This window comes from Pinus tabuliformis, chromosome 2_2 (assembly GCF_031772625.1).
Source record: "Pinus tabuliformis cultivar Carrire ecotype Pingquan chromosome 2_2, CPIR1, whole genome shotgun sequence".
In the NCBI taxonomy this organism is placed as follows: Eukaryota; Viridiplantae; Streptophyta; class Pinopsida; order Pinales; family Pinaceae; genus Pinus; species Pinus tabuliformis.
The window spans coordinates 1,029,525,833-1,029,542,265 of NC_142300.1; the positions used below are offsets into that span (position 1 = coordinate 1,029,525,833).

Sequence of the window (16,433 nt, forward strand, 5' to 3'; positions counted from 1 at the left end):
ACTGAGGTTGGTACTCTCTGCTTCTCTCTCATCTATCTTCCATAAAGGAAAACACAAGTAACTTTGGTTTGTTTATTTCTAAGATAGCTACCCCTTAGCGGGACTAGCAGCTCTGAGTGGACACTAGTTTTCCCGATAACAAAATGGCGATTCCACTAGGGAGTGAATAGTTTGTTTTTTTTATTAATGTTGTTTGCTTTATAAACTACAGATGGAGCCTGAAGTTAAGCTAGATAGCCTTCGAATTGCTTTTGATATGCAACTGCAAAGTAGATCAATGTTTCTTCAGTCAATCTCTCGGTTGGTTTATGAACTGAACATTTGACTTGCAAACATCCTAAGTGCCCTGGTGGTAGCTCAAGTAACCTCATTGGATCAGCCCCTATAATTTGTGTTTACTATCTATCATTAGCTCAGCCTAAATCCCTGAACTTAGCTGCAAACGGTGAGTGAAAACCAAGCTCAGTCTCGTCCCTCGACCATCGCACTGTCTCTTATTGCAAACCTAGATGCATCACACCTCCCATGTGTTACAGGTGAGATGCATCCCTGTTTTCTTGTGTTACAAGTGCGATGATTGAGTAAGACTGTTTCTTCCTCCAGATTTTGGTTTTTTCTTCATTGTATTTAGGTTTATTCAGTAGTTTTGCTATCTATGATCAGTATATCACTGTTGAAACCCTCTTCCGTTACATTATTCAGCCTCCATTGATAAAGAATTGTAATGTTTTTTTATGTATTGTTCATCATTTACAATTCTCCTTTGCAAACAGTAGCTTAATGGAACTGTCATCTTTTGATTTGAAACGGTCGTAACTATCGTTTTCAGTCAAGAAAAAGAGTGTCATACAACATTCCCCTTTTAGATAGTCGATTACACTTTTTCCATTGTATTTGATTTGAATAATTAGTATTTCATGTGTCGAAAGCAATTTTAAATTCAAAATCGCAAAGTGTCGTCTTAGTCTTCCTTTCATTTTTTGAAGAGAAAATTGTTAGTACTGTCACTTTGAAAGAAGATAGTTCAGATCTGTACTTAGTTTCCCTTTTGTCATTCTCACATTAAGGAAACTGAAAAAAAATTACATGTGTGTGCATTTGCATTTAGATTGCATGCAGAAATTGATTTAGGAAAAGTGCATCTAGTGTGTGCTTTCTACTCTATGTTGAGGGAATTTTATTTCTCTTTCCTTAGTAGCTAGGATTTTCATTGCTAAATGAAAGTAAATGACTGTTTATCATGTTAGATTGCATATTTAGGAATTGTATATCTACATCACATGGTGAACCTTAAAGGAAAACTTCGTAAGAAAGATCAACTGTAAAATAAACCTCAATGAACATAAAAACACTTTGGAACCTAATGCACAACATCTAGAAGTCTAGGCTAGAGACGTATTCGGGTGTCGTAAAGCCTGGCAACTATCGTTTTCATCATAGGTTGGGTGATTCCTCCTCTTTGATACGAAAATTGCTAGCACGGACTTGTGCTCCCATGTACCGCCGCGTATATATTGGGAGGCCACAATAGGCTACATCCTTTATCCTTAGGAAGTCATGTATGTCGCCCTATCGATAGCAATGCACTGAACACATCATTCGAGAAGATTGATTGCCGTACCGTAAAAATTATTCTGCAGTTTTACGATTGGTTTGCTAATCCCTCTATCTAGATTTCTAGAGTAGTCACTTTCTTTCCTTTTCAGACTTATTAAAAGAAAAGGTCCATCTAAGCACTTATCACTTCAGGCTCATTAAAAATTGAAGGTGAGTAGAGTCATATTTATCTTTTTCTCGACTCTTAAGAATTGAAAAAGCAAGTTGTTTCTCAGCATCATAAATTTTACTTTAATAGGAATAACATCATTGTTCCCTCGTTGGTCTTTGGTTGAGAAAATGGAGTACACCAATCAAGGATTTCCCCTTGGGGGGAATCCTAGTTCTTTCTCTTCTTGGGGAGAAGTTGGTGCTCCACACATGGCTACATTGCTCCTTCCGGGACACACAATTGGCCTGCCAGTATGGATTTTCTCGACCTCTATCGTTCAAAACATCGTAATTCCTCAGCAGTCAAATCATCAACTAGATGATACTGAAGTTTCTCCCCCACCTTCTACTTCATTTGTTTCTCCCTCTCCTTCTTCCTCTTCGCTTGGTGAAGCTAGTAACACTAAAAACCAAGTAACCGAGAAGAAGAAGAAAGGGAAGGAGAAGAAGAATAAGAAGCCAACGGTGAAAGGGGGCAACCATGCATCATCTGGCAAAAATCCACACACTACACCATCCAAACCTAAATCTCCATGTGTCATTTGCAAAGGAGACCACTATCATCAAGATTGTCCCTCCATTTGATTGTGAGAATGATTTCAGCAAAATCACATAGAGAATCATTTGTCGACTCATTTTAAACCAAATAGTGTGGTTCATCATCAGGACAAGTTGAGGATCAATTAAATAGTGCATGCAGGTCCTTCAACGGCTCTATGAATGGGAAACGGTTTAAAAGGCACTTAACGTCTAGATTAGACCAGGGCCTAGGGGAAAGTGTCAAGGTGCGTTAAGTTATTCAAATAATATAATAATTTCTATTATTATATTATTTGAATAATTTAACGAAACTTGACCCTTTCCCCTAAACCTTGGTCTAATCTAGACGTTGAGTGTCTTTTTTACCATTGCCCATTCATAGAGCCGTTGAAGGACCTGCATGCACTATTTAAGTGATCACTCAGAATTGTTCCTCAGTTTTTCTTGACGATGAATCACACTAGTTGGTTCGAAATGCATCGATAAATGATTCTTTATGTGATTTTGCTGAAATAATTCTCACAATTAGAGTATGGATCACAAAAGCCTAAACTCTTTAATTGTCCCTGCATCCCGTAGATCTTAAGGGACCGGTCTCCCCGTTTGCACAACCCAGTGTCTTCAACCTCTGACGATCATGTTGAGAGCACACCATCAACTAGTGAAAACGAAGTCAACGGAAAGAAAGGAAGATCTAAATTTCCTTGTAGACTGTGTGAAGGAGTCATGTCCTCCACCATTGTCCTTTCTTGGACAAAGCTAAAATAGTCTTCAATAACCGTCCTGCTTCACCACAACGACTTCCTCCTGGATATAAGAATCTCTTGCTGAGTCCATCACTAGTAGAAAATCCAACTAACACATCTTTATTGTCAATCGAAGCACCTATCATCGAAGATAAACCTTCTGAGTCCACATTGGACAAAATTCAATAGGTCGAGACAGCAGTCGACCCAGTCTTTTCTTCAGAAGGTCCACCTTCAGATGATACAATCACCAAAGAGAATGAGAATGACACCGTTCAAATTATTTTTGTTAACACAAAATTCGATGAACATGGGGGCAATCTACCCATTACTTTACTGCAGGAAGGAAGTTTTTCAGAGATTCATCCAGTCATTTATTCGGTCCCTCCTCCAAGCAATCTAGTCATTTCCTTCGACTGGAATCTACTGGGGAGACCCCGCCTACCATCTAATGTAGCATTCTGAATCATAGTGCAAGCTTACAGAATGATCATGGTTGGTACTATCATAGATAAAGGGGCTTCTGTGAGTATCCTTTCCTCAAATGTTGGGAAACCGCTTGGTTTTCCATTGCTTCTACCTAAGATTCGAAATCTGACAGGCTTCAACAAAGGAACCAGTCGACCTTTAGGGATCCTTCCAAACCTGCCTATAACATTGAGAAGGAAAACCATTCATCTAAACATGATGGTAGTCCAAGGGCCTTTAGATTACAATCTACTCCTTGGGCGTGACTACATTTACAGCATGGGAGCTATTGTTTCCTCACTCTTTTGAGTGATGTGTTTTCCGTATGAAAGCAGAATGGTCCAACTAGTTGATCAACTTTCATTCCCTGGTTCAAACACAGCTACTAGTCAAATGCCATCACTAAATGGTATTTTGCACAAGGAATGTCTCATCAACCTCCAGTCCATCCACCTAATGATCGTGAGTGATTCAGTGAATGTGACTAAACCTAGGGGGGCATGCGCCCTAGTCTGCTTCGGTGGGAAAAACCCCAGATATAAGATGTGTTTCCTTATAGGATGTATGACCAATCTAACACACCCATCCATTTAGGAAAATGGGATCGGTATGGAAATATCATTTCCTCATCAAAGGTTATGTGATTGGAACTGACAACATTCACCTTTGACCATTTCGTTGGACAAAGCCAAGGAAGTGTTTTGTCTACTACGAGGATGGAACAATATTGCTAATGCGAGAACTTACATATGGTAACCTGGAAACTTTTCTTTTCTTTATACCTAGGGGCATGCAAACCTTTTTGCATGCAAGTGAAAAATGACCTTTTATTTTCTTAGTTTGTAGGCTCTCAACCCTTTAACCTCGTAGGTTGGTCATTTCTAGCTTGCACACAAAAGGCATCGGTGCAAAGTTTCTCATGGGGCAAGCTCCCCAAAAAATGAAGCTACCAATGAGAGACATCCTTATTATACGACTGGCACGAGCAGGTTTATGCGAAGTTCAAGCTCGTTAAAAAATAAACCTAGCAATGAGCAGATGTTTCCCCAGAGTTCAAGCTCATTAAAAAATGAACCCACCTTCGGTAAATAATATTTGCGATCACATAGCTATCAACTTTTGAACCTTGGTCATGTTCTTACCATCACCTCCACTTTTTTTTAGCCGATCATATGCCTCCATTTGATTGTTTACCCTTTTGAGGAACGGCTACGATGAGTGATCCTATTAGCCACCTTCTTTACACTACCATGATTGAAAAGTTCCAAACCTTACCTGGAATCAGTTGCTATCCAAAAACATCACTTGTTTCTCAAAAATGAGTCTCCTTTAAACTCTTTTTAGACTCGTAAAATATGAAAATATTGCTCATAAATTGGCCTCTTTATCTCATTAAAGTGATTGGAAGTGCCATCCCTCCTCTATATTTTAATATTTTTGGACCTGAGGGATCATTACATAAAAGGATCAAGCGTTTGTCTTGTTCGGCTTGTTAAAACTATCGAAAAGTCATCCCTTTCGTATTGTTTTATACTTTTTTGGACTTAAGGGATTATATTACGAAAAAGCACTACTGGAGTTTCCTTTCCGTCTCTTTTTAGACTCTCTAAAATTGAAAAGGACCGAGTTATCTTTGTTGTTAAACTTGTTAAAAACAATAGCGACAAAATTGTCCATGCAGACAAGAGCGAGTTTCACTATGGCTAGGCTTGTTAAAACATAGTGACAGGTTTGCCCGAAGGGAAAATTATAGAATAAGCATATGTTATCCTCCTCAAGCTTGACAAAAATAAAGAGGTACTGGTCAGCCATGATTGGGGAAAAATGGAAGAAAACTTGAATAACTTCATTGGTAGCAGGTCGCTCTTGAACATGACACTTTCACTCCATCACCATGATTGAGTCGGGTTGGGTTATTCCCTTCCCCGGTCTTATCACCATTGGTCCTCTATACCATCCATTTTAGGGTTAATGCTACCAATCCATTCCAGTTTCACCGATATGTTCAAGAGAAGTCGCTCAGAGAATTCACGAACCTGACTAATGCCTCATCTACTGCAATAACTTAACGCTCCAGTCTTTCATGACCGCGACCCTGAACCTTGTATCTTCAGATCATTTTCACCTCCAAAAAATCATTTTCTCCGTTCCTTGTCGTAGATGTGGGATTCATCAAGGCCCTCCTACGACAGGTCACTTCTTGTCGACATCAGCTCATTATCCATGAAATTGATTTAGGAACAACCCTTTCAGTACTTTGAAGCTTGCATGCCTCAATGGCAAGTTTCTCACTTCCGGCAATAGGTTTACATCAATTGCCTTCAACCGAAAGATTTTGCGCCGTGTTCGACATCGACTACTTTATTCAAACCACTGAATTTTACTATAGTACCTTGAGGTTCATCATCATTATCAGTGATTCCTCTCGCACCTGTTAGCAGCTTACATCATTGGCTGGTAATTAGGCGATGTCTTTGCATGTTCGACATCAGAACATGTTTTCACATGGTTTTACTTGTACTTTGGGCAAAGATTGAACGAGTTTGAAGACCCCGGATTTAGTTTCGTCCATCCGGGCTGTGATATATTCAGGAAAATAAATATATCAAATGTACATCATAGCTCCACAGATAATCATCCAAACTAAGGGATGATGGCTCTACCAGAATCATTAGTCTTCCACACAGACGATTGTCTGTCTTATGTACATGAAAATTAATTTATAAAGTTGAGCATGGGAATACCCACCTCAACTAGATCATGAAAATATTATGAAGATAATGTATTGTATTGTATCTTATTATAGGTCACCTTCCAGTTCAAAAAACCTCAGATCCTCATAATAAATCATTTCACCCAACATCAGAAGATTTACGACCTCATGCTTTAGGGGTCAACTGTTATAGACATATTTGAGCACTACAACCCCAATCACATATGTCCATAAAACAAGGGCTTCTAAACCCCTAAAAGTGTTGTTTCAGACCCTAAAGGATCAAGGTCAACTGATTACATCATTTCCGAGACGTTCTCCCTGAAAACCTGCTCAGAACTGGTCAAAACTAGACCATACAAACTGCTCCATGCTGAGGGTACGATGCATCTCACCTACTACACACAAAGGGTGCGATGCATACTGAAATTCCCTTCTGTAGGGTGTGATGAGTGAAAACAGACAAATGGCAGAAGTAGTTTGCTAGGTGGAAACTCAAAGTATCTTCTAGAAACTACTCATATGACACTTGCCTCTCTGGATTCGCCCAGGGATGAGTAAGAGATCATGAAATATCCAAGCGGAACCAAGAACTATCATTGAAATGACACTAATCAAAATCCAAGAAGCTGACTCACTCTCCTGCAAACATCTATATATGGATCCCTCATCCTAGAGATCTAAAAGGCTAGAATTTGTAATCTATAAGGAAGTGTTATTGGCTTGTCTTTGAAACATTGTATTGTTGGGTGATCTTGCTTTGCATGACGTGAAGAGGGCTTTTATGCTGGGAGGATGATGCTGGATCAGACAACTTGGTTGTAATCCTCTCTTCTACTACTTCTATCAATAAATCTATTTGAGTTTTCCTCCATATAATTGTATATCTCTGAATCTCATATTTGTATATGCATTTGTATCGTTAATGTACATCTAATCCTATATTGTTTGTGGTTATTGATCTATATGCTTTGATGGTATTTTGTTGCTTTGACTCTACAGGACTTCTTTGAAGTGGGACAAGTGAGAAAGGAGTGGTGAAATCTCTATAAAAGGAGAGGGGAAACAAGCAAGGAGACTAGAAAAATACTGAGGTTGGAACTCTCTACTTCTCTCTCATCTATCTCCCATAAAGAAAAACACAAGTAACTTTGGTTTGTTTGTTTCTAAGATAGCTACCTATTTTAGAGGGACTAGGAGCTCTGAGTGGACACTAGTTTTCCCGATAAAAGTGGTATCGAAGCAGGTTATGATTCCAGGGCAATGAGCGTTGGATGCATATCTCATTTTCAAATTTTACATAAATATTCAACAAACTTCAAGCATGTGCTACACCATGAACAGAGCATTTTCTTGGGCCAAGCGGGAAGAATTTTTCTTTTTTCATTTTGTTGGATCAATGATATTGGGTGGTGAGTTTGCAGATCAGATCTGTTATATTTGGTGCAAACATTACAAAAACAATACCATATCTAGATTTATTGCAAAAAAAAACAAAAATAAAAAAAACAAAGCGGTCAAATCGCTGTCCGGATGAGGGAGATATCATTGATTTAAAATCAATTATGTTGCAGAAATGTTTTTGACAGCAATTCGTGGACGACGATTATCCTATATTTTCTTTTGAAATTTGGTGCCGAATTTCAGAAAAGTGATTGCAGATCTGAGCTACTCTCGAAAAATTGCTCAATTTCAAAAAAAAATGGGTCGAATTGGAGTTCGGATGTGGTAGATATCGATAATTTATAATCAACTATTTTTGCAAAACTTTTGTGACGACATAAAAGTTGCAGCATGAATCTCAGTTTCTAGAGTGTCCAGATAAGGATTTCCAACACATGGGAAGATGAAAAATGGTCCTTTTATTTCCAAAAACAAGTTATAATAAATATTCTGAGTTATATTTACCGAGTTATGTCCATTTTAATTCTGGAACAACATTCAGAGCATTTTCGTTAGAGACGTGCCCTCCCACCCCACTTTAGTGGGCATCTACTTCACATTCATCATTTTTAGCATAACAACATTTGGCTTGGGTCCTTTGGAGACATGCCCTCCCACCGCATGTTAAATAGGCACATGTTACTTCATTAATAACCAACATCATAGTTATGGGTCAACTGCACAAAATCCTTGTCATCGAAGTCCATTTGCAAGGTCGCACACTGTTAGTATCACAGTTGGTCACAATCATTACAAGGTATCTCTAGTCTCAGATCTTCGTTTGCCATAGTTATGGGTTATCTAGAAACCCACACTTCATCAAAGTCCATTTGCCAGGCTGCACACTGTCAGTATCACAGTTGGTCACAAGCATTATAGGGTATCTCTATCCTCAGATCTTCGTTCATCATGGTTATGGGTTAACCACATAAAACCCTTCTCTTTAGTGGCTCTTCATATTCAACAAAGGCTTGGCATGATGGAACTTCACACAATGAGAACCACTGCTTCTTAAGGAGGGAGGAATGATCTTAATGGAAAATGACATCAACCCATGGTATTCATCCACCCATGTTATTCATCCACCCATGGAATTTAACCATGGTATTATAAGTGGCATCTATCCATGGTATTTAGCCACCCATAGTATTGTAAGTGACATCCACCCATCGTATTCATTCACCCATGGTATTTTCCCATGGTATTGGGACATCCACCCATGGTATTCATTCACCGATGGTATTTTCCCATGGTATTGGGACATCCACCCATGGAATTTACCCATCGTATCGTAATAGAAAAATACTATAAGTAAAAAGTCTCATTTTGTAAAAGGACAGTTTGTTTGCCATAATGTAGCTTTTACAGTTATTATTCATTTTAATAAAAAGATTCTTTGTGGTTTTGTTTATTGGGCATTCTCCTATTTTTCTTCTGGCATTTCAATTTTCCAGATCATGGTGGTCTCTCTCCCCAAGATCCATTTCAATTTTTTAGATCTTAGGGGCCTCCTACCAAGATATGGATCACTTATGACTGATCCAGATTTAAACAGGAATGCAACAAATTACAAAGATAACCAAGTACACAAAGATGCAGTGGAAATAATACTTCATTTCATTAATGGAAAATACTGAAATATGCTTACAGCCAGAAATGGAAATAAACCAGCTAGGGCGATGGTAGCTTATCTCTGAGAAGAGATGTGTTGCTACATGCCTCTCAACTGTAAAGGCTACATTATGGCGGACAATCTCTCCTTTTACAAAATGTGACTTGTTACTTATAGTATTTTTCCGTTACAATACCACGGGTCAATTCCATGGGTGAATGAATACCATGGGTGGATTTTACAATACCACGGGCAGATGCCATTTGCAATACCATGGGTAAATTCCATGGGTGGATGAATACCATGAGTTGATGCCATTTTCCATTCGGATCATTCCTCCCTCCTTAAGAAGCAATGGTCCCCATTGCGTAAAATTTCCTCTTGTGAAGCCTTTGTTGAATATGAAGAGCCATTGAAGATAAGGGTTTTATGTGGTTAACCAAAAACCCTGATAAACGAAGATCCGAGGATAGAGATACCCTGTAATGCTTGTGACCAACTATGATTCTGATAGTGTGCGACCTAGCAAATGGACTTCGATGACAAGGATTTTATGTGGTTGACCCATAACCATGATGTTGGTTGCTGAAGAAGTAGCAGGTGCCTACATAGCCTGGGGTGGGAGGGCACGTCTCCAAACAACCCAAGCCAAATGCTGCTATGTTGAAATTGATGAATGTGAATCAGGTGCCTACTAAAGTGGGGTTGGAGGGCACGTCTCCAATGGGAACCCACTCCAAATGCTGCTCCAAAATTAAAATGGAAATAACTCAGCTAATATAACTCAGAATATTTATTATAACCTGTTTTTAGAAGCAGAAGGATCATTTTTCATCTTCCCATGAGCTGGAAATCCTTATCTGGACACTCTGAGATCTCAGATTCATGCTGCAACAGTTCCGACGTCACAAAAATTCTGATAAAATAACTGATTTTAAATCGGCGATATCTCCCACATCCGAACTCCGATTCGACCCTTTTTTTTTTAAATTGGGTGATTTTTCGAGAGGAATCCAGATATGGTGTTTTTTTTTTGTAAATTTTGTACCAAATGTTTCATATCTGATCTACAAAGTTTCCGCCCAAAAAAAATTCCTACAAAAAAATGAAAAAAGAAAATTTCTTCCTGCTTGACCCAAGAAAATGCTCTGTGGAGGTTGTAGCACATGCCTGAAGTTTGTTGAATATTTTGAAACTGAAATATACATCAAACCCTTATTCCCATGAAATCATAACCTGCTTTGATACCGCTGATCCGGATCTTGGGAGGAGAGACCCCCAATATGTAAAATATTGAAATGGATGTTGGGAGGAGAGACCCCCAAGATATGAAAACTTGCATTGCCAGAAGAAAAAAAAAGAAGAATTTCCAATAAACAAAACCATCAAAATAGTTATGCAGTGGAAATAATACTTCATTTCGTTAATGGAAAATAATGAAATATGCTTAGAACCCGAAATGGAAATAAACCAGCTAGGGCAATGGTAGCTTATCTCTGAGAAGAGATGTGGCGGCTACATGCCTTTGAACTGTAAAGGCTACATTGTGGAGGACAATCTCTCCGTTTACAAAATGTGAGCTGTTACTTATAGTATTTTTTAGTTACAATACCACGGGTCAATTCCATGGGTGAATGAATACCACGGGTGCATTTTACAATACCATGGACGGATGCTATTTATAATACCATGGGTAAATTCCATGGGTGGATGAATACCATGAGTTGGTGCCATTTTCCATTCAGATCAATGACATAGTTAAACATGATGGAAATCGATAGCCAAAGCCATGGAATTTACACTATATCAAAAATGACTTTACATAAGCCATCATTTTTAGAAATTTTATATACATTATCCATTATTTTTGTGTGTGGCATGCTTTTTTATAATCATATCCATATAGAAAATATTGTTTAGATTGTTATCTTAATTGATACTTGATTTTCAAATCTCAACATTGACCTCAATCTATGTTGTCTTCATAAATGACAAAAAAACTAGTACCCAAGATCTTGCTTCCACTTCATGGCTAATATTCTTACCCATAGATGAATTGGTGATTTTATGTGCCATATACCTAGGTCCTATAACTAGAAAAATTGAGGATGTTATGATTGAGCTATTGTGCAAGGCTCTTATTCTAAACATTTCTAGGTTAGCTTCCAAGTTGGGTTCTCGAGTAGTGGCCTTGCAACTGACTAATGTATAGATATATTTTTAAATATTCAATAGTACATATTCTTGAAATACATTTTTTGTTAAATGATTATTAACATATACCAAGAGGTTCTAACAATTAGCTAATTCCTTGACTAGGTATGTTAGATTGGAATTTTCTATATAATTAAGAGTCATACATAAGAATGCATGTCTACAATCACATGGGTAGTATTCAAATCACTTAGAAAACATATGTACAAGTAAAATTTTATAAATATATATATGACAAAGTGTTTTCTATTCCATTATATAAAAGCTAATTTAATAAACAAAATAGGGCTGTTAGGCCCATACAGTGGTCATATAAAGCCCTCAATAGGTATCACCATAAGTAGTAAATATGTGGGGTGGAACTATACTCTAGTCCTGATATGATGTTGGATGCTCATGGAAGCATATCATGGAACAAGGAACCCAACTTAATATTTGATAGAAATGGCAAGAAAAACTAACCATTTGGTGTTAAATTTGTTAGGAAACATCATTCATAGTTATTAGGGATATGAGCATGGTGATTCCTTTTAGGTTCCTCTGCACCTCTTATAGGTCATGTGAAATGTGGTCGTTATTTTCCTCTCCTTATAACACTGGATAGCACATTCTACCATGTAGTGTTGAGATCCTTGTTGGTTTTACTAGTGCCCACTATGTGTCATAGCCAACATTTCAAGCTAGTTATATTACATCATGAAAAAATATTGTGTACATTCAAAATAATAGGAAAAAGAAAAACTTAAAAAAAATAATCACATATGAATTTTTGTTACCAAAGAATGCTCAATTCTCATCCTTCTCTAGTCTCAAATCTAGATCATGTCAGATGTTGGTCCTTCCATACATGTAGTCATAAACTACCATAATTTTCTCAATCATCTAGTTAAAAACCATATGATAAAAAGAAAAAACTAGAGCCCCATAAACTGCACTAAATATCAAATCTATCTATGAGTTCATACATGGCTTAGAGGTATCAATAAATGGTGTTGACATCTTCAGTCTCATGAGAGCGATGTTCTCTAATTTCCTCTATTATGCCATCGTATATTTTATTAGTTATCCCTTCATATTTTCTACGACATCTTTGCACCAACTAAACATGGTACGATTGAGATGTTATATGAAGAACTAAATAAGGCTCTTTAAAGACATGCAAGGACAAATGGTTCCTTCCATATGAATAATGTTTAATAGGTTAGTGCAAAGTGTAAGATCGTTAATAGCCTTGAATGGAAGCTTATTTGTACTTTTCACAATACCCCATCAATGATACCATGTTATGTACTCAACAATTGACTCTCCACTCCCCATTTCTCCATGTAAGTTCACTGGATCACACTACCTTGATAACCTTGTGGGGAAGTAGATATCCTCTACCTATATTCTCAAGATTTGGTTCCCTGAAAAGAAATATTACCCATCAAGGTTTGAAATCTCTACCAACCTCTAAAGTAAGGAAGTTTGGTCCACATGTTTTAGGTTAGGACATAATTTAGCAAACCAAGTTCCCTTAAAGTGTTGAATGTAGCTATATTTTTCATTGTAGTGATATTATTCGTTTATTCTCTCTCCCTTTCCATCCAATAATGGAAACCAATTTGGCTTGCAAAATAGACAAACAAAAATTGTAGAAAACTACAAAAAAAAATATAAATTTTTGGCTTTGAGAAGGATGGACATACCCTGGAATGTTCCTAAACAGAAATTTGTTGTGCCCAATTATTGTGATAGAATTTAGTGGCATGGCTTTCGTAGAATATATAGTAGATCATTTAGCAGAAAAAAAATTTTCACTTTACGATGTGCATTCATATGGAGGGTTTCACTTTAGGAGCAAGGTGCATTCATATCGGGGGATATATATTGAAGAAAAAATGACATAATATATTTGAGCATGTAATAGGAAGTAAAATATTTTTATATTCAAAGATACAAAAAATTGGAGCTCAAACATAATGAAAAATAAAAAAAAAGTATAAAAAATGCTAATGAAAAATATATACTTACAATATGTGGTGAAAATATGAATTTTTTAAATTAGAAAAGTGTATTGGGTTAAAGGATTAAATAATATGATTTTAAAAATTATTTTCCAAAAACAAAACATTGTTTAATATACCAAAAATACAGCTAAGGCAAATTGCATGCCATGTCATCCCTCACTACTGTATATGTTCCATTTAAATGTTTTATTTCCTTTAATGGTTTAGCATCAATCGTATGTCCACACTGATTATGGATTGCGCAAAGGTGAAATGTTGTGATGAGCACACCAATGTAGCACACCCTTGATAATAACATTTTATCGCATCTTTTGCACTGTCATTGAATTTTAAATTATCATTATAATTAGATGTACTATTCATTTGTCTTTATGAGACCATGGTTAATTGCAATTTGAAACTTAACAAATTTGATTCACATATTCATGTTCCTCTTAAACTCAGTCATTCGGTAGAAACACAATCCATGTGCTGGGTCATATCCTTTAAAATATAAAGGGATTTCTCAATAGTTAATAAATTACATCATATTTTCTAGAATATACACTCAACATAGATAAACATTATTTTAGATAAACATTATTTTAAAAAATGTTGAATTCTAAACTTTTTAGAAACTGTAATTTTTTATTGTTTAAATAGTATTTTTGGTTTCTATACAAAGTGTAAGTCTATTTTTTTTTGGATTTAAAAAACTATATATATACTTAAAAAATGATCAAACTGTAAATACATAAAAAAAATTAAACAATATATAATATATACCTATACATAGTTAACATTAAAATATTTTATATAACACTTATATCTAGACATTTTATAGAGGTAGATGTATATCTTTAAGTATATATCAATATTTTTTTTGGTAAGGAAAGAGTGGATCCTTCTATTTAATTAAAAAGAGAAATATTGTACAAAGGCAATCGCGATTAAGGGGCCCACCAATATGACAGGTCAACCCTAGAACAAGGTCACAAAATGGCAAAGAATATTCAAGGACATGGGCCTGCCAAACAAACCAACAGTTCAAAACTGATCGTTGGATCATGAAATGATGAACCAACAGATAAGAAAGATATAGGGTGGCCAATAAGCGCACCTTTTAGCAAAAGAATCGGACCTGATAAACCCATTAGACCATAACCTATAATCTTATCGAGTTTGTTTTTGGCTTAACCTTCGATCACATTAACCCTTTGAAATCCACCATTCGCGCACGATCCCGGAGAGGTCTTGTGAATAGCTCGAAACTTAACCCGTGAAGTGGACCCACAAACTTGCACGAAAAATCCTGGTCGTAGATTATCCGCGCTTGATCCAACAGCTACAGAGCATATTGCACAGGCTAAGAGTACTGATGGTTAGCATGCGATGAAGGTGGTATTTCCGCCCCGACCCTAGCCACGTGTCACATGGTGAGTGGAATTGCTCGAAAAAAAGAAAAATTGCTTCTTGCTTGATGAGCTCGCAAAATACTGGAAACCGCCACAATGGGCATAGAGCTTTTTACCAAGATAAAAGTTGGGGTTTTGCGGTTGTCGAGTAAATACGGCTTCCGACTCATGGGTCGCAGGGAGATGAAGATACATGACACATCTAGATTGCCATTACCCGTGTTAATGAGGCTGCCATAGACCTTCACACTGAAAGGGATCACCCTTATGTCAAGACACTTCATGATGAAACTAGAAAAATTGGACCCCGTTACTGTGGCTTATTGTCAGTCAAAACAGTCTCTTGATTTTTCTAATGTTGTTGTCAGTCACTAAGGGCTTTGGATGAACATCCCTCCTTCAACATGTCATTTGTTATCTTCTCCCACCAGCAACAGAAATCAATGTGCTTATTTCTTACCTCCGCATTGGCAGGCCAGTCCGCCACTTTGTTGGCTTCCATACAAACATGCACCAACCCGATGGTTCTTAGCCATCTTAGGTGCACTTGGATCCTTTGGTAGACTTGCAGAAGCTGACAATGTTCTGATATTTTCTGAGGAGAAGCTCCAACATTTATCCTTTTTATTGAGTTAATGACAAGTTCTGAATCAACCTCAATAATGATATTTTGAATGTTGTACCTGAGCAAAATTTCCAGGCATGATTCCATAGGCATGAACTCAGCCATATTGTTAGTAGCTTTGCCAAGATAACTATGGAAGATGACCTGTATGTTTCCTTCCTCATCCCTCAGAACCCCTCCATAACCTGCTTCTCCTGGATTCGCTTTTGAAGCCCCGTCTATGTTGAATTTTAGAAAACCATGAGAAGGGGGTTGCCACGAAGCCTTTTTTGTTGATATTTTCATGATAATCTGCCTAGAACCCTGAGGGATATTGACCTCGAGCTCTAATTTATTCAATATTATTGTCTCTCTTTGTTCCATAGGTTTACTTATGGCTTCTCTTTCCAATATTTGTAGAGTTTCTTTCAATTGTTTGAGGACCAGTTTGAGGATGTTACTCACTGGACTCACTTTCTCCTTGAAAATCCTATTGTTATGCTCCTTCCATACTTTCCAGATTAAGAATCCTGGTGTCAGCATCCAAGCAGAGTTTATGATCTCATTATCCAAGAAATTTTTCCTCCAGTTATTCACAGTGGTAGTGATGTCATTAGCATCTCTGTCTGTTTGCTCAAAGACTTCTCCAACCCAACTCCAAAGAGTTATGGTGAAAGAACATTTATTCAGGAAATGATTTGTAGTTTCTTCCTGTTGTCTGCATAAGTGACATCTCGAGGGGCCCACAAAACCTCTTTTTCTTAGGTTGTCACATGTCAGAATCTTGCCCTATTGAACCAGCTAGTTGAACAGTTTTACCTTCATCCAATGAGGATTTTCCCAGATTTCTTTCCATGTCTTATCAATGTTGTGATGATTTAGCCCTGCTTCTATTCTTTTGGCTTCCTTAAGGTTGAAGAGAC

General features: G+C 37.2%; 1 protein-coding gene across 1 annotated transcript in view; it reads right to left on the minus strand.

The window, feature by feature from the left end:
- LOC149196858 (GDSL esterase/lipase At2g04570-like) overlaps positions 1–15,190 on the minus strand; it is an 87,417-nt gene extending 72,227 nt beyond the window's left edge. The window contains exons 1-2 of the mRNA XM_089408463.1: positions 14,989–15,190; positions 14,706–14,836 (exon numbers count right to left, since the gene is read on the minus strand). Coding sequence (XP_089264589.1) covers positions 14,706–14,836; positions 14,989–15,190 — 333 coding nt within the window. The remainder of the gene's footprint in view (positions 1–14,705; positions 14,837–14,988) is intronic.
- Between the last annotated feature and the right edge of the window lie 1,243 nt (positions 15,191–16,433).